Source organism: Nannospalax galili, unplaced genomic scaffold (assembly GCF_000622305.1).
Source record: "Nannospalax galili isolate Female #2095 unplaced genomic scaffold, S.galili_v1.0 scaffold229, whole genome shotgun sequence".
Taxonomy (NCBI): Eukaryota; Metazoa; Chordata; class Mammalia; order Rodentia; family Spalacidae; genus Nannospalax; species Nannospalax galili.
Genome location: NW_008360328.1, coordinates 5,425,327 through 5,440,288, shown reverse-complemented (window position 1 = coordinate 5,440,288; position 14,962 = coordinate 5,425,327). Strand labels below are relative to the sequence as shown.

Genomic DNA, 14,962 nt, shown 5'->3' with positions numbered 1-14,962 from the left:
TGACAGATAAACTATTACAGTTTAAAAATATTTTTATATAAGGGTTTATAAAACATTATCATTTGTCAAGTATACTTAATACTTTCAAATTCCAGGGCTCAGGGACCATCACAGAAGAGGGGACAGAAAGATTGTTTAAGAGCCAGGAAGGAGGAGCAGGACCATATGGAAACAGAGTCCTACAAGCTCCTGGGATCTTGCTCATATAATTCTATTACAATGCGGTCAGCATATGTTGGATAGGTGTATCCCCCAAAAGAACCATTAACATCTGAATGTCTGAAACCTAAGAGACTCCATAGACAGAGGGGGAGACAGTCACCCCTCCCACCTAATCAGTGAGCTTCAATTGCATGAGGAGGGGTGCCTAAGAACAGACTCAGGAAGCCAGGGAGACAGGAGAAGTCACCATCCTGGCTAGTACTCAGGCAAGCATGGATTTCCAAAGCTCAGTTGAGATGTAGGAGAAAGAACCCATGGCATCCATGCCTTTGTAAGTGACCCCTTCCTGGATAGCATAAGCTTTGTTGGCAAGCCCAAATAAATATCTTTATTACCCAAACTATAGCTTAGAGGGACATTGTGTCAATTTTGTCAGTTGGTCATAAAGACAGCATGGGGCCTGGGAGCTGTGAAGGGTGTGGTATGCCTCACAGAGGAACTGAAAGCAAAGAGAAAGAGCACACACACACCCAGGCCTCCCAGGAGAGAATGTGGCATTACAGCATACAAAAGTCCCATGCGAACTCAGGGCAGACAAAAACCCAGCATAGAACTGGGGAAAAGAACAGCAGACTCCAATCTTAGCCGAGGAACCACTGGTAGTTGATTACTGCTGGGTGAGGAAGAGCTGATCTTCCTAAAATAAGAGACTCTAGATAGGCTGACTAGACCTCAGTGGATGGACTTGTACAGGGGAATGTCTCAGGACACTGACTTGACACATTGGGCCTTAATACAGACGACAGAGTATATGGGTTCCAGTGGGGGCACTGTGGGAGCGTGCTGGTGGGGATGGGAGTATAAAGATGATTAAGATTCTTTGAGATATTCTGTATAAAATACTCAAAAATTCAAAAAAAACAAATTTTTAAAAAAGCATTGCACAACACGGGTGCACTTACCTACATGCAGGCAATATACTCATACACATAAAATAAAAATAATAAATTTAAAAAAAATTTTTAACAAAAGCTTGTTTAGAGCCATCGAGATGGCTTAGTGGATAGAGATGTTTCCCAACAAGTCTGACAATCTGAGCTTGATTGTTGAAATTCACATGGATTCCACAGGCTGTCCTCTGACTTCCACACATGTTCTGTGTCATGCATATGCATACACGCATACAAGTGTGTGCACATGCAAGCACACATACAATAAGTGTAACAAATAATTTTAAAGCTGGTTTAGCTACCCAAAGAACCAGCCAAATCATCAGAAAGGAAGGCATGCCTCATGTGCACGCACATGTGGAAGAGGAGGGAACTGAAATATACTCAGTTCCTGAGGGACCTTAAATAAAACCTTTCTGTTGTTCCAACTGGACTTGACTGTACTTTCAAATTCTAGGCAGGAGTCTGGCACTGTAGCTCATTGATAGAGGGTTTGTCTGGCATACACAAAGCCTTGAGTGAGGTTACCAGCACAACAGAATGAATGGATGAAAGAATGAATAACTATCAGTGAAGAGCAAACCGTTTTTAAAACCCACCCTCCTGTGCTTGGTAAGATATACATCTAAACATAAACTAGAAAGGTAAATAGTAAAGAACTAAGATCTCATCACTAAAAACTTAATTATACGATTCTAAGAGCACTTCTTTTGCTGCCTTTCTAGGGTTTTTCAAGAGACATGAGAAATGACACTGAAATCACAGAGTTCATCCTCCTAGGCTTCCCAGGTATCCAAGGCTTACAAGCCCCTCTTTTTATAGTGATCTTTCTCATCTACATATTAACCGTTGCAGGTAATGGACTCATTATTGTTATTGTGTGGGTTGAGCCCAGGCTTCAAATTCCAATGTACTTCTTCCTTTGCAACTTGGCCTTTCTAGAGATCTGGTACACCACCACCATCATCCCCAAACTGCTAGAAACATTTGTTGTATCAAGGACGGTCATCTGCACTGCCTGCTGCCTACTGCAGGCCTTCTTCCACTTCTTCCTGGGCACCACTGAATTCTTGATCCTTGCTGCCATGTCTTTTGACCGCTATCTGGCCATCTGCCAGCCCCTTCGCTACCCCTCTATCATGACCAGCAACCTCTGCCTGCAGCTGGCTCTCAGCTCCTGGCTGACAGGCTTCACCATTGTCTTTTGTCAAACGATGTTACTTATTCAGTTACCTTTCTGTGGCAACAATGTCATCAACCATTTCTACTGTGATGTTGGTCCCATCTTGAAAGCTGCCTGTGCAGACACTAGCATTTTGGAACTCTTAGGTCTCCTGGCAACCATACTTGTGATCCCAGGGTCACTCCTCTTTACAATCACTTCTTACATCTACATCCTAACCACTATCCTATGGATTCCTTCAGCCACCGGCCGCCAAAAGGCTTTTTCTACCTGTGCCTCTCATCTAATAGTTGTTTCTCTGCTCTATGGAGCTGTTTTGTTCATGTACTTGAGACCCACAGCACATTCCTCCTTTAAGATTAATAAGGTGGTATCTGTGCTAAATACCATCCTCACACCCCTTCTCAATCCCTTCATTTATACCATTAGAAACAAGGAAGTAAAAGGAGCTCTAAGAAAAGCAATGACTTGTCTAAAGACTCATCACAAAAGTGAAATATATCAAAATGAGCTTAGTGTAGTCATTAATTCAGAAATTATGAGACAAGATTGTAGAGAAGTTTGACAAAACAGTCTCCCCCTAAATACTGCAAGTTCTAGTTTAGTATTATCCCAAGATAAATATATGACAATAAACCGTGATGGTTAGGATCCCAAACAAAAATTTGTTCCATATAAATGATATGGGAGTTTTCCTTAAAGAAGGAAGAAAAACCATCTAATTATCCACCAAGAAAGTCTTAGGATTTCCTAAAATTCATGAAATAGAACTTGGCACTTCCTTAATTATAAGTTAAAAGTATAAATTACCAAAGTCAGAGACAAATGTCAGCAAGTTTTAATATATATAAAGGATCCTGTTTTAATATTCTTTGAATGACAACTGTATCTTGTTCAAAGGATAAGGCAGCCCACACCTTGATTTCTCAGTCCTATTACTTTAGTAATTTTTCCTTATCAATGCTAATGGCCTTTCAGAAATGTCTAAAATGAACTAGAGTTCTATTTGATAATATGTTAAAACTATCACCTTGGTATGATACTCAATTTTAGGAAAACCTAAAGTGATATGTTGTAGAGGATCGCCTCTGACAGATAGATGACAGGGGCTATCTTCCCAAGCTCATTTGGGCCCTCTTACTTAGGACCATCACAGCTCAGCTTGTTAACTGTCATACCCTGAAAGGAAGGAGGAAGCAGGTAGTGATGAGAAAGAGAACAACCAAGAGATGGTACAAGATGTCCCTTGGGTTTGACCTTTAATACAAAGAAAGGAAAATCCATGATCCAGCATGCTGACAGAAGTCTTAACAATGATCCTGGTGCAGGTGACTATGGTAGTCAGAGAACAGTCAGCCCTGGAGCTATTGGAACTAGGGAAGACATTCAAACAAGCGATGGAGCCCCTCACCACCTGGCTTGGGGGGCTTTGGAACACGGGGACAAATGGAATTAGTTCAAATTCTGCAGAAGCAAAGAAGCTGAGTAATATAACCACTTTGAGACACAAGCCGCATAACCTGAGGCAGTACAGGAGGAATCAGTCCCTGATGGACTGGCTTGTTAGTACCATTAGAGATATTTGGTCATCACCAGTGAAGGTTCCCATGGCTATTACTGGTTGGAGGACAACAGAGGACAGACAGGCACAACGGAAGGGATGAGGCATGAGGAAAGCAATGTATGATGCCCAGTTCACTGGGATAGATAAGACTGAGTTCACCAGAGATTTAAAATAGATCTTAATTCAGCAGGGACCTCGAGATTGGTATTAGACCTTGTTTATGTTTTATTTAGTTTCTTCTTACTTTTGAATTTCTGGAATCACCTGACACTTGCTTGGAACAGAGGACAACAGACTTTCAGTGTTTCATGAAGGTTATCTTTGTAACTCCGCTATTCAGTATGAAATGATGGTTCAGGATGATGCATTGCTATCTTGCTCATTCTAGGGAAAAAGGTTTCAGTACATAAAATGACATAATGTTAACCTCTGAGTATTTTTGCAGATGTGGTAACCCATTTGAGAGATAGTCAAGTACACATGAAGATACACGGATGGAAAATAAATTCACAAAGAGTACAAGGGCCAGGTGCAGCTCTGAAATTCTTAGGAGCTTTATGCTTGTGTCAGGCACAGGTGATACCCACCAAAGTGGACAGGAAAAGTGTACAACAACCTGGACCTGTAAACCATATGATTATTAAATGAAAATCCCAGTGCCAGAGATGGGTTGCCCTTCTATGGGCTGTTGGCCAAGGAGCCCCAAAAGGCCCCCAAATGATAAAGGGTATTGCCAATAATGTTGGTTGCATGCCAGAATTAGACTGTAAGACACTATTACTGAAGACACTACATTATATGAGTACAAGAAAAGGAGAAATTGAGCTAGGACTAAGCTGAGTGGTTGGAATTCATGGTTCCAGAGGCACTTTGCAGATGGCTAGGGGAGAACTGTCCCTAACAATCTTGTTTAATGAGAGACCCAACATGCTACACTTTCAACATGCAAAGCAAGTTGTGCCTACCAATGCAATTGTGGCACAACTAGTGTATGAACAACCAACAAATGTCCAATTCTATTTAAGGCTTGCTCCCTGCTCCTAGGGGAAGAACACACATCTAGTACTGCAAGACAGGACAACCCCTATAGCAAGGGAAGTTATAGGCCCCAGTGGGGTAGCTACTGCAATTCTTTTGTTAGATAATTATAAGGTACCTGCTAAGGTTGCTTATTATTGCATGAAATTAGGCAGGGAGCTACAGATAGGAGAGGGGGTCTAAATACAGTATAAATATATTGCATGAAATTCATGAAAATTCAATTTTAAAAAAAGAGGGAAAAAGTGATGGAGTGGAGAAATCTGTGTCAATTTGACCAGGCTGAGACATGCAGATAATTAGTAAGACATTACTTGTAAGTATGTCTAGAAGAGTGTATCAGGAAGATATTAGCACTTGAATGAGGAGACTCTGTGAAGAAGATTGACCCTGACCAATGTGAATGGGTCTTAGCCAATCCAGGGCTGAATGGAATGAAAAAGGCAGTGGAAAATACCCCCATGCCCCACTCCCCACCTCCCCCACCCCTCATCTCTTCAATTTCTCTTCCAAGCTGCCTGGTAGGCCTTGATCCAGAAATCTACTTCAGAGAGGTGGTAGGATGACCATGGGAGGCTTGTTGGTGAAAAGTACTATGTGACTGACCTTCTTGGTTAACTTTCTGCTATTCCTGTCTATCACAAGAAGGTGACAGGGTTAGAGGAAAGTAGAGATCCTTTTCTTGCTAAGACCAGATTCTGTGATTCCTACTCTCCTCCTTTCTCCTCCAACTACACCCTTTTTACACTCTGTCTTTAATTTCAGGAGACAATTGTTCAAGGTCACAGCAACATTTGTTTCAATAGGAGGGACTCCAGCATTACAGACTGTACAGGTGATAATGCAGTTTAACAGACATAAACATGAAATGCTTCTAGACTCCTTGCTTTTCCTGTACTCTCCTCCCCTTAATACAGACATCACTGCAAAAGTTCATTTCTCTTTGCATGGAACCTCAAATTTACTTCCTTTGCCCACGTAGTAGATATCAAACTTGACACACCTGAAAGGCTTCTTGATGACAGAGCACTCTGGGCCCCACCCCCACAGTCTTTGTGAAGGGTGAGCTTTTCCTGAGTACAGGTATGGTCTGGGTTCATTACTTAGAGAACCATTGCCTTTGACCAAACTTCATGACATCCACATTGCAGAGGTTTGAGAATTGGAGGATGCCCCACCCCCTCCTACCCCCGAACTGGGATATCCATCTGTTCCTGCCCACAGATAACAGAGAACCTGATTCTTTCACTTGAAGAATCCAGAGTGTATAACAATACCCTACCTTCCCCTATCTTCCTCAGGTCTTCAACCTAGCCTGAATTATACCAGAAACTTCCTAGTTCTCCAGTCCTCAATCCCAGATATGTCAGTGAGTTCCCAACCTCCATAATTGCAAGAGCCAATTCCCACAATAAAGGTTCTTTAGTGTCTCTATATATTTTGTTGTTACTGGGGAAATTGGGGTTCTCGCTCAGGGTTCTTAGTCTTATTAATAAAAGAATCTAAGAATGGACTCAAGAAAATTTAAGGACAACTTTATGAGCATTTAAGAGAAAAATCCCAGGGTAAATGCCCTTCCAGCAGTTGCCTGAAGGAGGAAGATGGAGAAAAGGAAGAGAGAAAGCCTTGTGTCAACCCAAAAAGCACAACTCTCACCTCAAAGGGGACAAGAGACAGTGTATTCTGTGTTAGGTTCCTGGCAGGTTCCTAAAATGGCAGCACAGCTCACAATATTCTAAAACGGTAGGTTCAAACTTAGCCCCCAGCAAATCCCACTGCTTACTGGAGGACCAACCAATCCTGAGCTGAACTGCCAAGTCTACATCCTGAAAAGTCACCCAGCCACCTGTTAGGGTTCCAAATAGCAGCTCCACCCACTCCCCAACAGGGACCTCACCTTGACCTTTGGAGTCAAGGAAAACAAACTCTGCTGCGAAGCAGCCTGCCTCTCCTCTAATCTCCAAAGATAGGATAAGCAGATTCTACCTGATAACCAGAGATCGTAGAAGCTGTTTTTCTCTCATCTTAAGAGGGAAAAAGTAAACACTTCCACACCCTAATCCTACCTGCTTCCCCCTCCCTGATTCCACACCCTAAAGCCCCCATATCTAAAGTCCCAGCTCACAACTCGTGAGCGGACATCCTTCCCTTCCCTTATGTAAAGTCCCAGCTCACAGCCTGTGGGCTGACATCTTTCCCTTCACTGACATCTTTCCCTTCGCGGACATCTTTCCCTTCCCGAGGGAAAGGTGCCCCGTGCGAAATAAATCTGTGTCCCACTGAGAATTCCATCTGTGCCTCGGTGCCTTCATCCATCCGCTCATGCTCTCCATCCGTGCCGCTCGCTCCCGCCCATTCTCTACCTATCACCACCTAACTGCCTATAAAAGATATCTGACTTCCCCTGCTCGCTGCTGTTTCTCTACTGCTGTTTCCCTGCTCCCCAAGAGGCATCCCAGCAGTCTGTTTGCTCTTAAACTGCTGCCCACCTCCCTGTGGAGTTGCCTAGGTCTTCTCGACTACTCTTCCATGCATATGGTGCCAAAACCTGGGAGGAGAATGCCTGGGTTAATTATGACCCAGTTCCCTTTTACCCAACCAAACTGCTGACCCAGTGCTCCTGCCTGTGATATGGACCATGCTGGCTCCCATCACTCACCACATCAAGCCGGAGATCATGAGTCCATCTGCTTTCCTGCCCCACTCACCCTCTGACAGCATTTAGGTAAGTGCTCTCCCACAGAGCTACAGATCTACTTCTCTGCCTTCTTTCTCTCTCTGTTTCTGCTCCCTCTACTCTCAGTCTCTCACTCTCCCTTCTTTCTCTGCCTTCCTGCCTGGAGGTCTTCCCTTCTCTCCAGAGTTTACTGGTATCTAAACATCTTCCCACGCCCTGCTGGGGACTTCCCCTTGCTTGTCCTTGGGATGCCTTGACAAGCGACTTGGGCTCTTTTCTCGTTGGGAGCAGCAATTGTGACAGGGATGCCTCTCATGGCTGCTGCTTCCCTGGGAAGACCTTGCCCTCTTCTTTCTCATCCTGGACTTGGAAAGAACTCTACAAACTTAGGTGGCTCAGAAGCTATAGGCGCTTCCCACTAAACATGCTTTCATTAACACCTGAGGTTGTCCAGCATCTTGTACTTCTTTACCTTTCTTTAAAGCTTTCTTCTCCCAACCATTTGACTGGCAATCTGCCACGTGTCTGACCTACATGCAGCCTATAAAGCTGCATTGCCTCATGGCTTTATCCTAAAGCTTCTGTTTGGGGAAATTCTTTATAAATAAGACCAAGAACCCTCTAGGGGACACTCTTTCTCCCTGTGTCATCTAGGTGACCATAAGGACCCCAAAATTCTAATAACTTATTTGTTGGCCATATGGAAATTTTTTTATAAGTGCTCTGTATTCCTTATTCCACCTGCATTCCTCAGGTGAATGTCTTTATCTATCTTGCTATCTTGCCTCGGGCATCTGAGGCTGCAAAACCACTTGCCAAGGTTTTAAAAGCCATTTCTTTCCTGAACTTTTTCTCAGGCTTTCAGGGGAAAAGGAAAATGATCAGAGGGGCACCAAGCAAGCAGTGTTCAGACCATGTGGTCCCAAGAAGGCTACTTTTCTAACTAGATCTAAGCATTTTAAATTTCACACACATGGAAAATCACAGGCCATGCTCTGGCAAGACATATGCTTTCAGAGCAACAACCCAATGATTTATGTGCTGGACATACCTCCCCAATTTTTATGCTGCCCTCACAAGTTTCTGTTCTAGTAACAGCCTGTATCTAAAAATGAAGAGATCCAGAGGACATTGCTTAGAATTCCTAGCTGCTGGCTGGTGAGAGACATGGACTCCTTTCCTTAGTTTGAGACTATGGGTGTCTTTGCTTTGCTTTCCTACTGGGCCTATATATATCTGATGGTAATTTCTCTTGTTATATCAAGTCTAAACTGGGTGCTTTCTAAAATTAAAAAAAGGTTGCTCTCCACATTTAATCTGTGAGGCATGTGAATCCCACAGGGTTTGTATCCTGGTGGGTTATAGGCTTATTTTATCATGGAACTGAGCTCACTAAGTGGCCATTTGGCCTGGTCACCATCATGGCTACTGATCTCACCAAGAGGGAGGCAACCATACGACCTGGTCTCCATCTTGGTTGATGACATCAATATGGGGCCAGTCACATGGCTTTGTTGACATTTGGACAGTAACATTTTCAAAATGGCAGTGACCTGTGTGAACTTACCACTGTCTTAATTCAACCACATGGCATAATTCAAAATGGAGCCACCAGGAACGTATCAGTACTACTGAGGTCTAGGTGTTAAAGATTACTTGGTAATTCCCTGGACTGCAGACATTCAATCACATGTCCTAATCCTCTTACAATTTTTGTTTTGGTTTCAGGATCATAGAAAAGCAAGAGATTTTAATCGTTCCTATTGTCTTGTAACAAAGTCAATGCATTTTTATATCAGACTAAGGAAGTAATGCCACAACGGGAGTTTAAATTTTAAAATTATTTTAACCTGTTTCTAACTGGAATTATTTTGAGTGCTATTTAGATTTTATTTATACTTACCCAGATGTCTTAATGTTTCCTTTTTGTCTTTTATGTCTCCTTTGACTTACGTTATGCTAATAACTTAAAACTTTGCTAGGTTTCATATGTAAAGTTTCATATCTCCCACTGTAAGAAACATTGAATATTAATCTTCTCTTTCAAAACCTGTAATACTTAGAACTTGGTTTATGATAAGAAATTCTAATCTTTTAATCCCATCACAGAGAGATACTACCTTTAATCTACATGGCAAACTTAACCCTTTTAGACCATTAAGTCTTTCAGATATCAAACAGCTGACATATATGCTTTCTGTTTTCTCCTACTCTTTGGTGCACCTAGATTTCATGTAATTGTGTTACGTGTGTCTATGATAATTGTGTTCTTGCATTGTTTGTGTCAAGACAATTTTTCAACTGTGGCCACTTTAGGTTTTCCTCCTTTCTCATTATTTTATTGTGCACAAGAATTATTGGTTTTATTTTTGGCATGCCTAATCAAAATACACATGTACAAATTTATAAATATTTTGATGATACATTCAAAGGCCTTATAAATGGGTACCCTAATTATTTTAAAATCTATTAAACAGTGTCTCCAGGTTGAAGACACCAGAAGATGGAAGGACCTCCCATGCTCATGGATTGGAAGAATTAATATTGTGAAAATGACCATCCTACCAAAAGCCACTTAGAGATTCAGTACAATGCCAATCAAAATCTCCATGACGTTCTTTACATAATTGGAAAAAAACATCCTAAGATGTATGTTCTCCCTCATTTGTGGATCCTAGCACCAAATCCTTTTAAATTCCATGTTCTTTTAATAAGATGCTGTACAGAAGTATCTTCTGTGTGAAATAACTACCATCATCACAACTTCAGCGATGCCTGCTTGATAAACATCGTCACAATTGGACTTGTTGACAGTTGTGCTCCTTCACTAAAGGAGGGCCAAGCAGGGTCATTGTACCCTCACCGGACTATCTAGCCACTCTTCCCAACCAACTGTATGTAATTTGGCCCTAATCACACATGGTCTCCTGGATTTGGGGAGACTAAGGTATATAATCTGGGGAAGAGAAGGCTTGAACCATGCTGGGTAAAGGTTTTCCAGTGTGCATACCCTCAGGTCACTCATACACCTCAGCAACCCCTCAGTCATCTCTGTATAAGCTCAGTAAATCATTGGTTCCCCAGGAAAACTTGAATCAAACATTGGTTTGACACTAGAACCTTCAAAGGAGACAAACATTGCTTAGCATCCCCAGGAAAAGAATTCTCACAACAGATGGGAAATTTATTTGTTAATGTTATTATGTCTCATAATTATTAAAAAAGAAAATGAGAATGTAAAAGATGTTAAAAGGATATGGGAATGGAGATATTTTCCAAAATAGAAAAAAATGAGAAAGCCTAAGCAAGTAATGAAGATCTGTGTAGGTCTTTTATGATATATAAAGGATGAGACAAAAATAATATACACATAATCTTAAATTTTCTAAGGTCATAGTTTAGTCAACTAGTTTACGGAATAAAATATATGTCTAGTCAAGGTTTATCTGAGAACGTTTGGTTTTGCCCAAGTTTTATCTACATAGCACATGGTAATTAAAGTACCAGACTGGTGGAACTAACCTTCTTGGGTGTTTAATAACCATAATTTGAGGCATATGCTAATCTGGTCAGAGGGACTTAAAGGAACAACATTTTTGTTCCTTGCCCTCCAAGGTCAACTAAGTTCCAGGGGACTTTGGAGCATCTCTTGAAATGTCCTGTAACTGTGGTGAGTCACCTGTCTTCTTGTTCAGAGAGGCCATGGAGACCCCACCTGATGGACTCAAACCACTGTTAGTCTGCAAAAAGCAGGGTCAACACAGAGAGAACATTTCCTCGGTGCTTCCAAGTGAAGCCAGTCATGGTCAAGTAGGACCTTTGACTTATCCTTACATAGATGGAACTGGTAAAAGAAAGGCCTAACAAGCCAGGGCTCCTCCCAAGCCCATGTGACCTGATGAACAGATCCTCAGCCAATCTTAACAATAAAAATAAAATGGTTTATTTGAGCCAACCACATGATCTTAAATACCCAAAAGGAAAGTATAACCAACGAGTTAAATGCCAAAGGGTTAAACTTTCCAGACATTAGGCTCAAGTTCATATAAAATGCTATTTAGACAATTTCTCATTAATGATTTGTTCTAACTAAGAAAATGCTGCTTAGGAGTAAAGCTTCAAATCCTGGTCTTATCAACTCTGCAGTTGCCTACCTGTGGTCAAAAGGAAAAAAAAAATGCTGTTGTTATCTAAAAATTAAATGATAGCTAAATTTCTTCTCTCCCTATCTCGAGGTCATTTGGGAATACAATTACATGGTGATTCTAGTCACTCCAAAAATTATCAAAGTGTCTGAAAAGCAAATCCTGAGTCCATCCATGGCAGCCAAAAGAAAAATGAGGAGAAACCCAGTATATGGATGCTTTTGGAAGCCCTCATCTAGAAACTCTGATTTGAAAATTCAGCCTGTTCTGACTCCTCCTAGTTACTTGCCTAGAGTTTGTGCCTAACTACTCTTGCCTTTCCTTTCCCTTCCTTGGCCCACTGATATCCATCCTCCTCATAATAACAATTATTCCATGCCTTTTAAATTTTTCTCAAGACAGAATCAATGAGATGAACCAATGGTCAGTGAACCAGATGCTCTTAACCAAATTCCCTCAGATCTCCCTACCACCCACCACCTGCCAGTCTGACTCCACACTCCAGACCAATGTTCTAGCCTTTTGAGGCACCCCTCTTTGCAGACATCCCTGTCCAGCAGTAAGTAGCTAAAGAAAGACCATCATTGCCCCTTATCATCAACAAAAGGCTGGAATGCTAGGTGCCTGGGAGGCTCCTAAAATGGCAGCACAGCTCGCAATATTCTGAAACAGCAGATTGAAACTTAGTCCCAGGCAAGTCCTGCTACTCACTGTGAGACCGACCAATCCTGAGCTGAACTGCCTAGTCTACGTCATGAAAAGTTACCCAACTACCTGACTGTCTATAAAAGATGTCTGACTTGCCCTGCTTGCTACTGTTTCCCTGCTCTCCCAGAGGCAGCCCAGCAGTCTGTTTGCTCTCAAATAAACTGCTGCCCACCCCCTCCCATGGATTTGCCTGGTTGGTGATCTTCTTGGCTCCTCTTCCATACATTCTGAAGCTAAAGTTGAGTGGCCATGGCCTGGAAACACAGATTCGGATTACCCCAAATTCCATGTTCCAACTTGGTAACAGTTTCATTACGTCTTTCTAGGAACAGAATAAAGCAAACCATAAATCAAGACACTTTTTAAATACATTGGTAGAGACATGAGAAAGGTCGATTATAGCAAAGTAGGAAGAACTCTGCTTTAGAAGCTATTTGACAGGCTTCTTAGACCTTGGACTGATGGAAGCTTGTGCTCTCCCAAGTTAATACATTCCAAAAGGTTTTTATCTGTTAGTCACAGGATGTTAATTCAGACACAGAGGTGGGCAAGCAGTGGCTATTCAGGGAGCTAAAGATGGCCCAAGATAAATGGTAGTTAGGCTCTGAACTTGCAACAATCCAAACTCCTTAATCCCTGAAGTTCTAATCAGTTCACCAGCCTTGCAGAAGGCTTAGTTGTAGAAAACCAGGATGCCAGGCCCTAGGATGAGGTGAGCCTAAAACCTTTAAGTCTGGGCTGCATTCTCTGCTAAAGGAAGGGGTGCTGAAAACAGTGGCTCTGATAATCCCTGTCTTGCAGAACACTGTGAGACTGCCAGGAGGAAGCAGCCTGGTCATAAGTGCAGGTTCCCTGCTCTGTGGAAAAGCGTCTTGGTCAACAACCCTTAGCTTATCTCCTTGTACTAAACAAATAACTCACCTATCCCTGGCTAAGAGATTAGGCCAGGTTAAAGGTTTACTTCTGAACTAAAAGCTAAAAGTTCACCATGCTTCTAACTCTAAGAAAGAAAACATTGTGGCCAACAAATTGCCGGATGGACATTATAACCTTGAGTAAAAGTTTAAGAATCCTTCTGGCACCAACTAACAGACTATCCTGTTTTTTTGGTACCCTAAATTTTTGTATGTCACTGCCATATCCCATGTGACTGCTAGGTCCTTGGGATGTATAAAAACCATCTGAATTTTAAAATAAATCAGCTTGTTGAAAAGACACAGGTCCCAGGGTCTAAGACTCTGTCACTGATCAAGTCCTTCTGTCCGGAAGCCAGTAGGTCCCCCACTAAGCAAAGCAAACCTGAGTCCTGACACTTAGTTTCAAGACATAGTTGTTCTTCTGGGAATGTTCATTCATACTTACCATTTGCAAGCAGTCGATGTGTGGGGGTGGAGGGGGTGTAATAGCATTAGAGAAAGTTCTTCATTTTAAGCCCAAAGCAACAGAAAAAGTATCTGGCCAGCACCCAAAATAGACAAAAAAGAAGAGAAAGGAAACGTTACAGCATTCTGAATTAGGACTAGGCCATCAGACCTAGCAGAGGTTTAAGGAGGCTCTATAACTTATCTGGACCTTCTAGAGGATAAAGGGTGAATTATCTCATTAAAGAATAATTATTCCTCCCTTTTCTTTAGCATGGTGTTAGATGAATCCACCTTCCAAGGAGAAATCTTTTAGCCAAGTGACTGATTCAACCAGCTGGATTAACTCACGTCTTGGCAAGCCTGGAATGCTAGCATGGGGATGGGGGGTGGGGACACAGGACACGGGGTCGCAGGAGGTACCACAACAACACCAGCTTTCCCTTAATGGGCCTTAGCAAGGCCCTGGTCAAGGATATTTTAACATTATTAATTTTGTTTCTCTGGAGAACCCTGACTACACAGTCACTCCACCAAGTGATAAGCATCTTCAGTTCAAAACAAGTTAAAAGGAATTTCCAGCAATGTCACTGCAGAATGGTGACTTATGGGATAAAAGAGCAGAAATGTCACTAACCCAAACAAAAATGAACAACTGAGATCAGGAAAGAGAGGAAGAGTCTCAAAGTAAAGCAGGAACCTGTGTGCATGCACACACACTCACTCTCAAAGCTAGAGAGTAACATCATTTTCTTTCTGATCTTCCACTACATTCCAGTTCTTAGGTCTAAGAACAATATTAGTGTGTACCTTTAACAAGCCAGACACTGAGAAGTGGACATCCCTATCTACAGCAGTTGACAGTGTAAACAAGAGCCAGTATTCTGCAAAGCTGCCTTCTATTCTTCCAGGCTTAGAATAATGCAAAGGGTCTAGTGGAGGGATACCAAAAAACAAGGCAAACAAAACAGCTGGAAACAAACCCAGGGCAAGGTATGCACTGAGTTTGAGCCCAGGGAGGTGACTTCTTGGCTGCAAAGGGGGGCTGGGTTTAGAGGACAGAGGTCCGGGAGAGGCTTTTTCCGGTGGGTGTCACAAGAGCCCCAGGCCTCGACATAACGAGTGGACCACACCTCCCACGGCCTAGAAAGGCTCCAGCCCCCGCTAGGAGGCG

At 42.3% G+C, this 14,962-nt stretch overlaps 1 protein-coding gene across 1 annotated transcript; it reads left to right on the top strand.

Moving 5' to 3' along the window:
* Positions 1 to 1,822: 1,822 nt before the first annotated feature.
* LOC103727940 (olfactory receptor 6X1) lies at positions 1,823 to 11,157 on the top strand. The gene is made up of 2 exons (XM_008826052.2): positions 1,823 to 2,812; positions 11,128 to 11,157. Exons 1-2 carry the CDS (start codon positions 1,853 to 1,855, stop codon positions 11,155 to 11,157), a joined length of 990 nt encoding a protein of 329 aa, XP_008824274.1. The 5' UTR covers positions 1,823 to 1,852.
* The last annotated feature ends 3,805 nt before the right edge of the window (positions 11,158 to 14,962 follow it).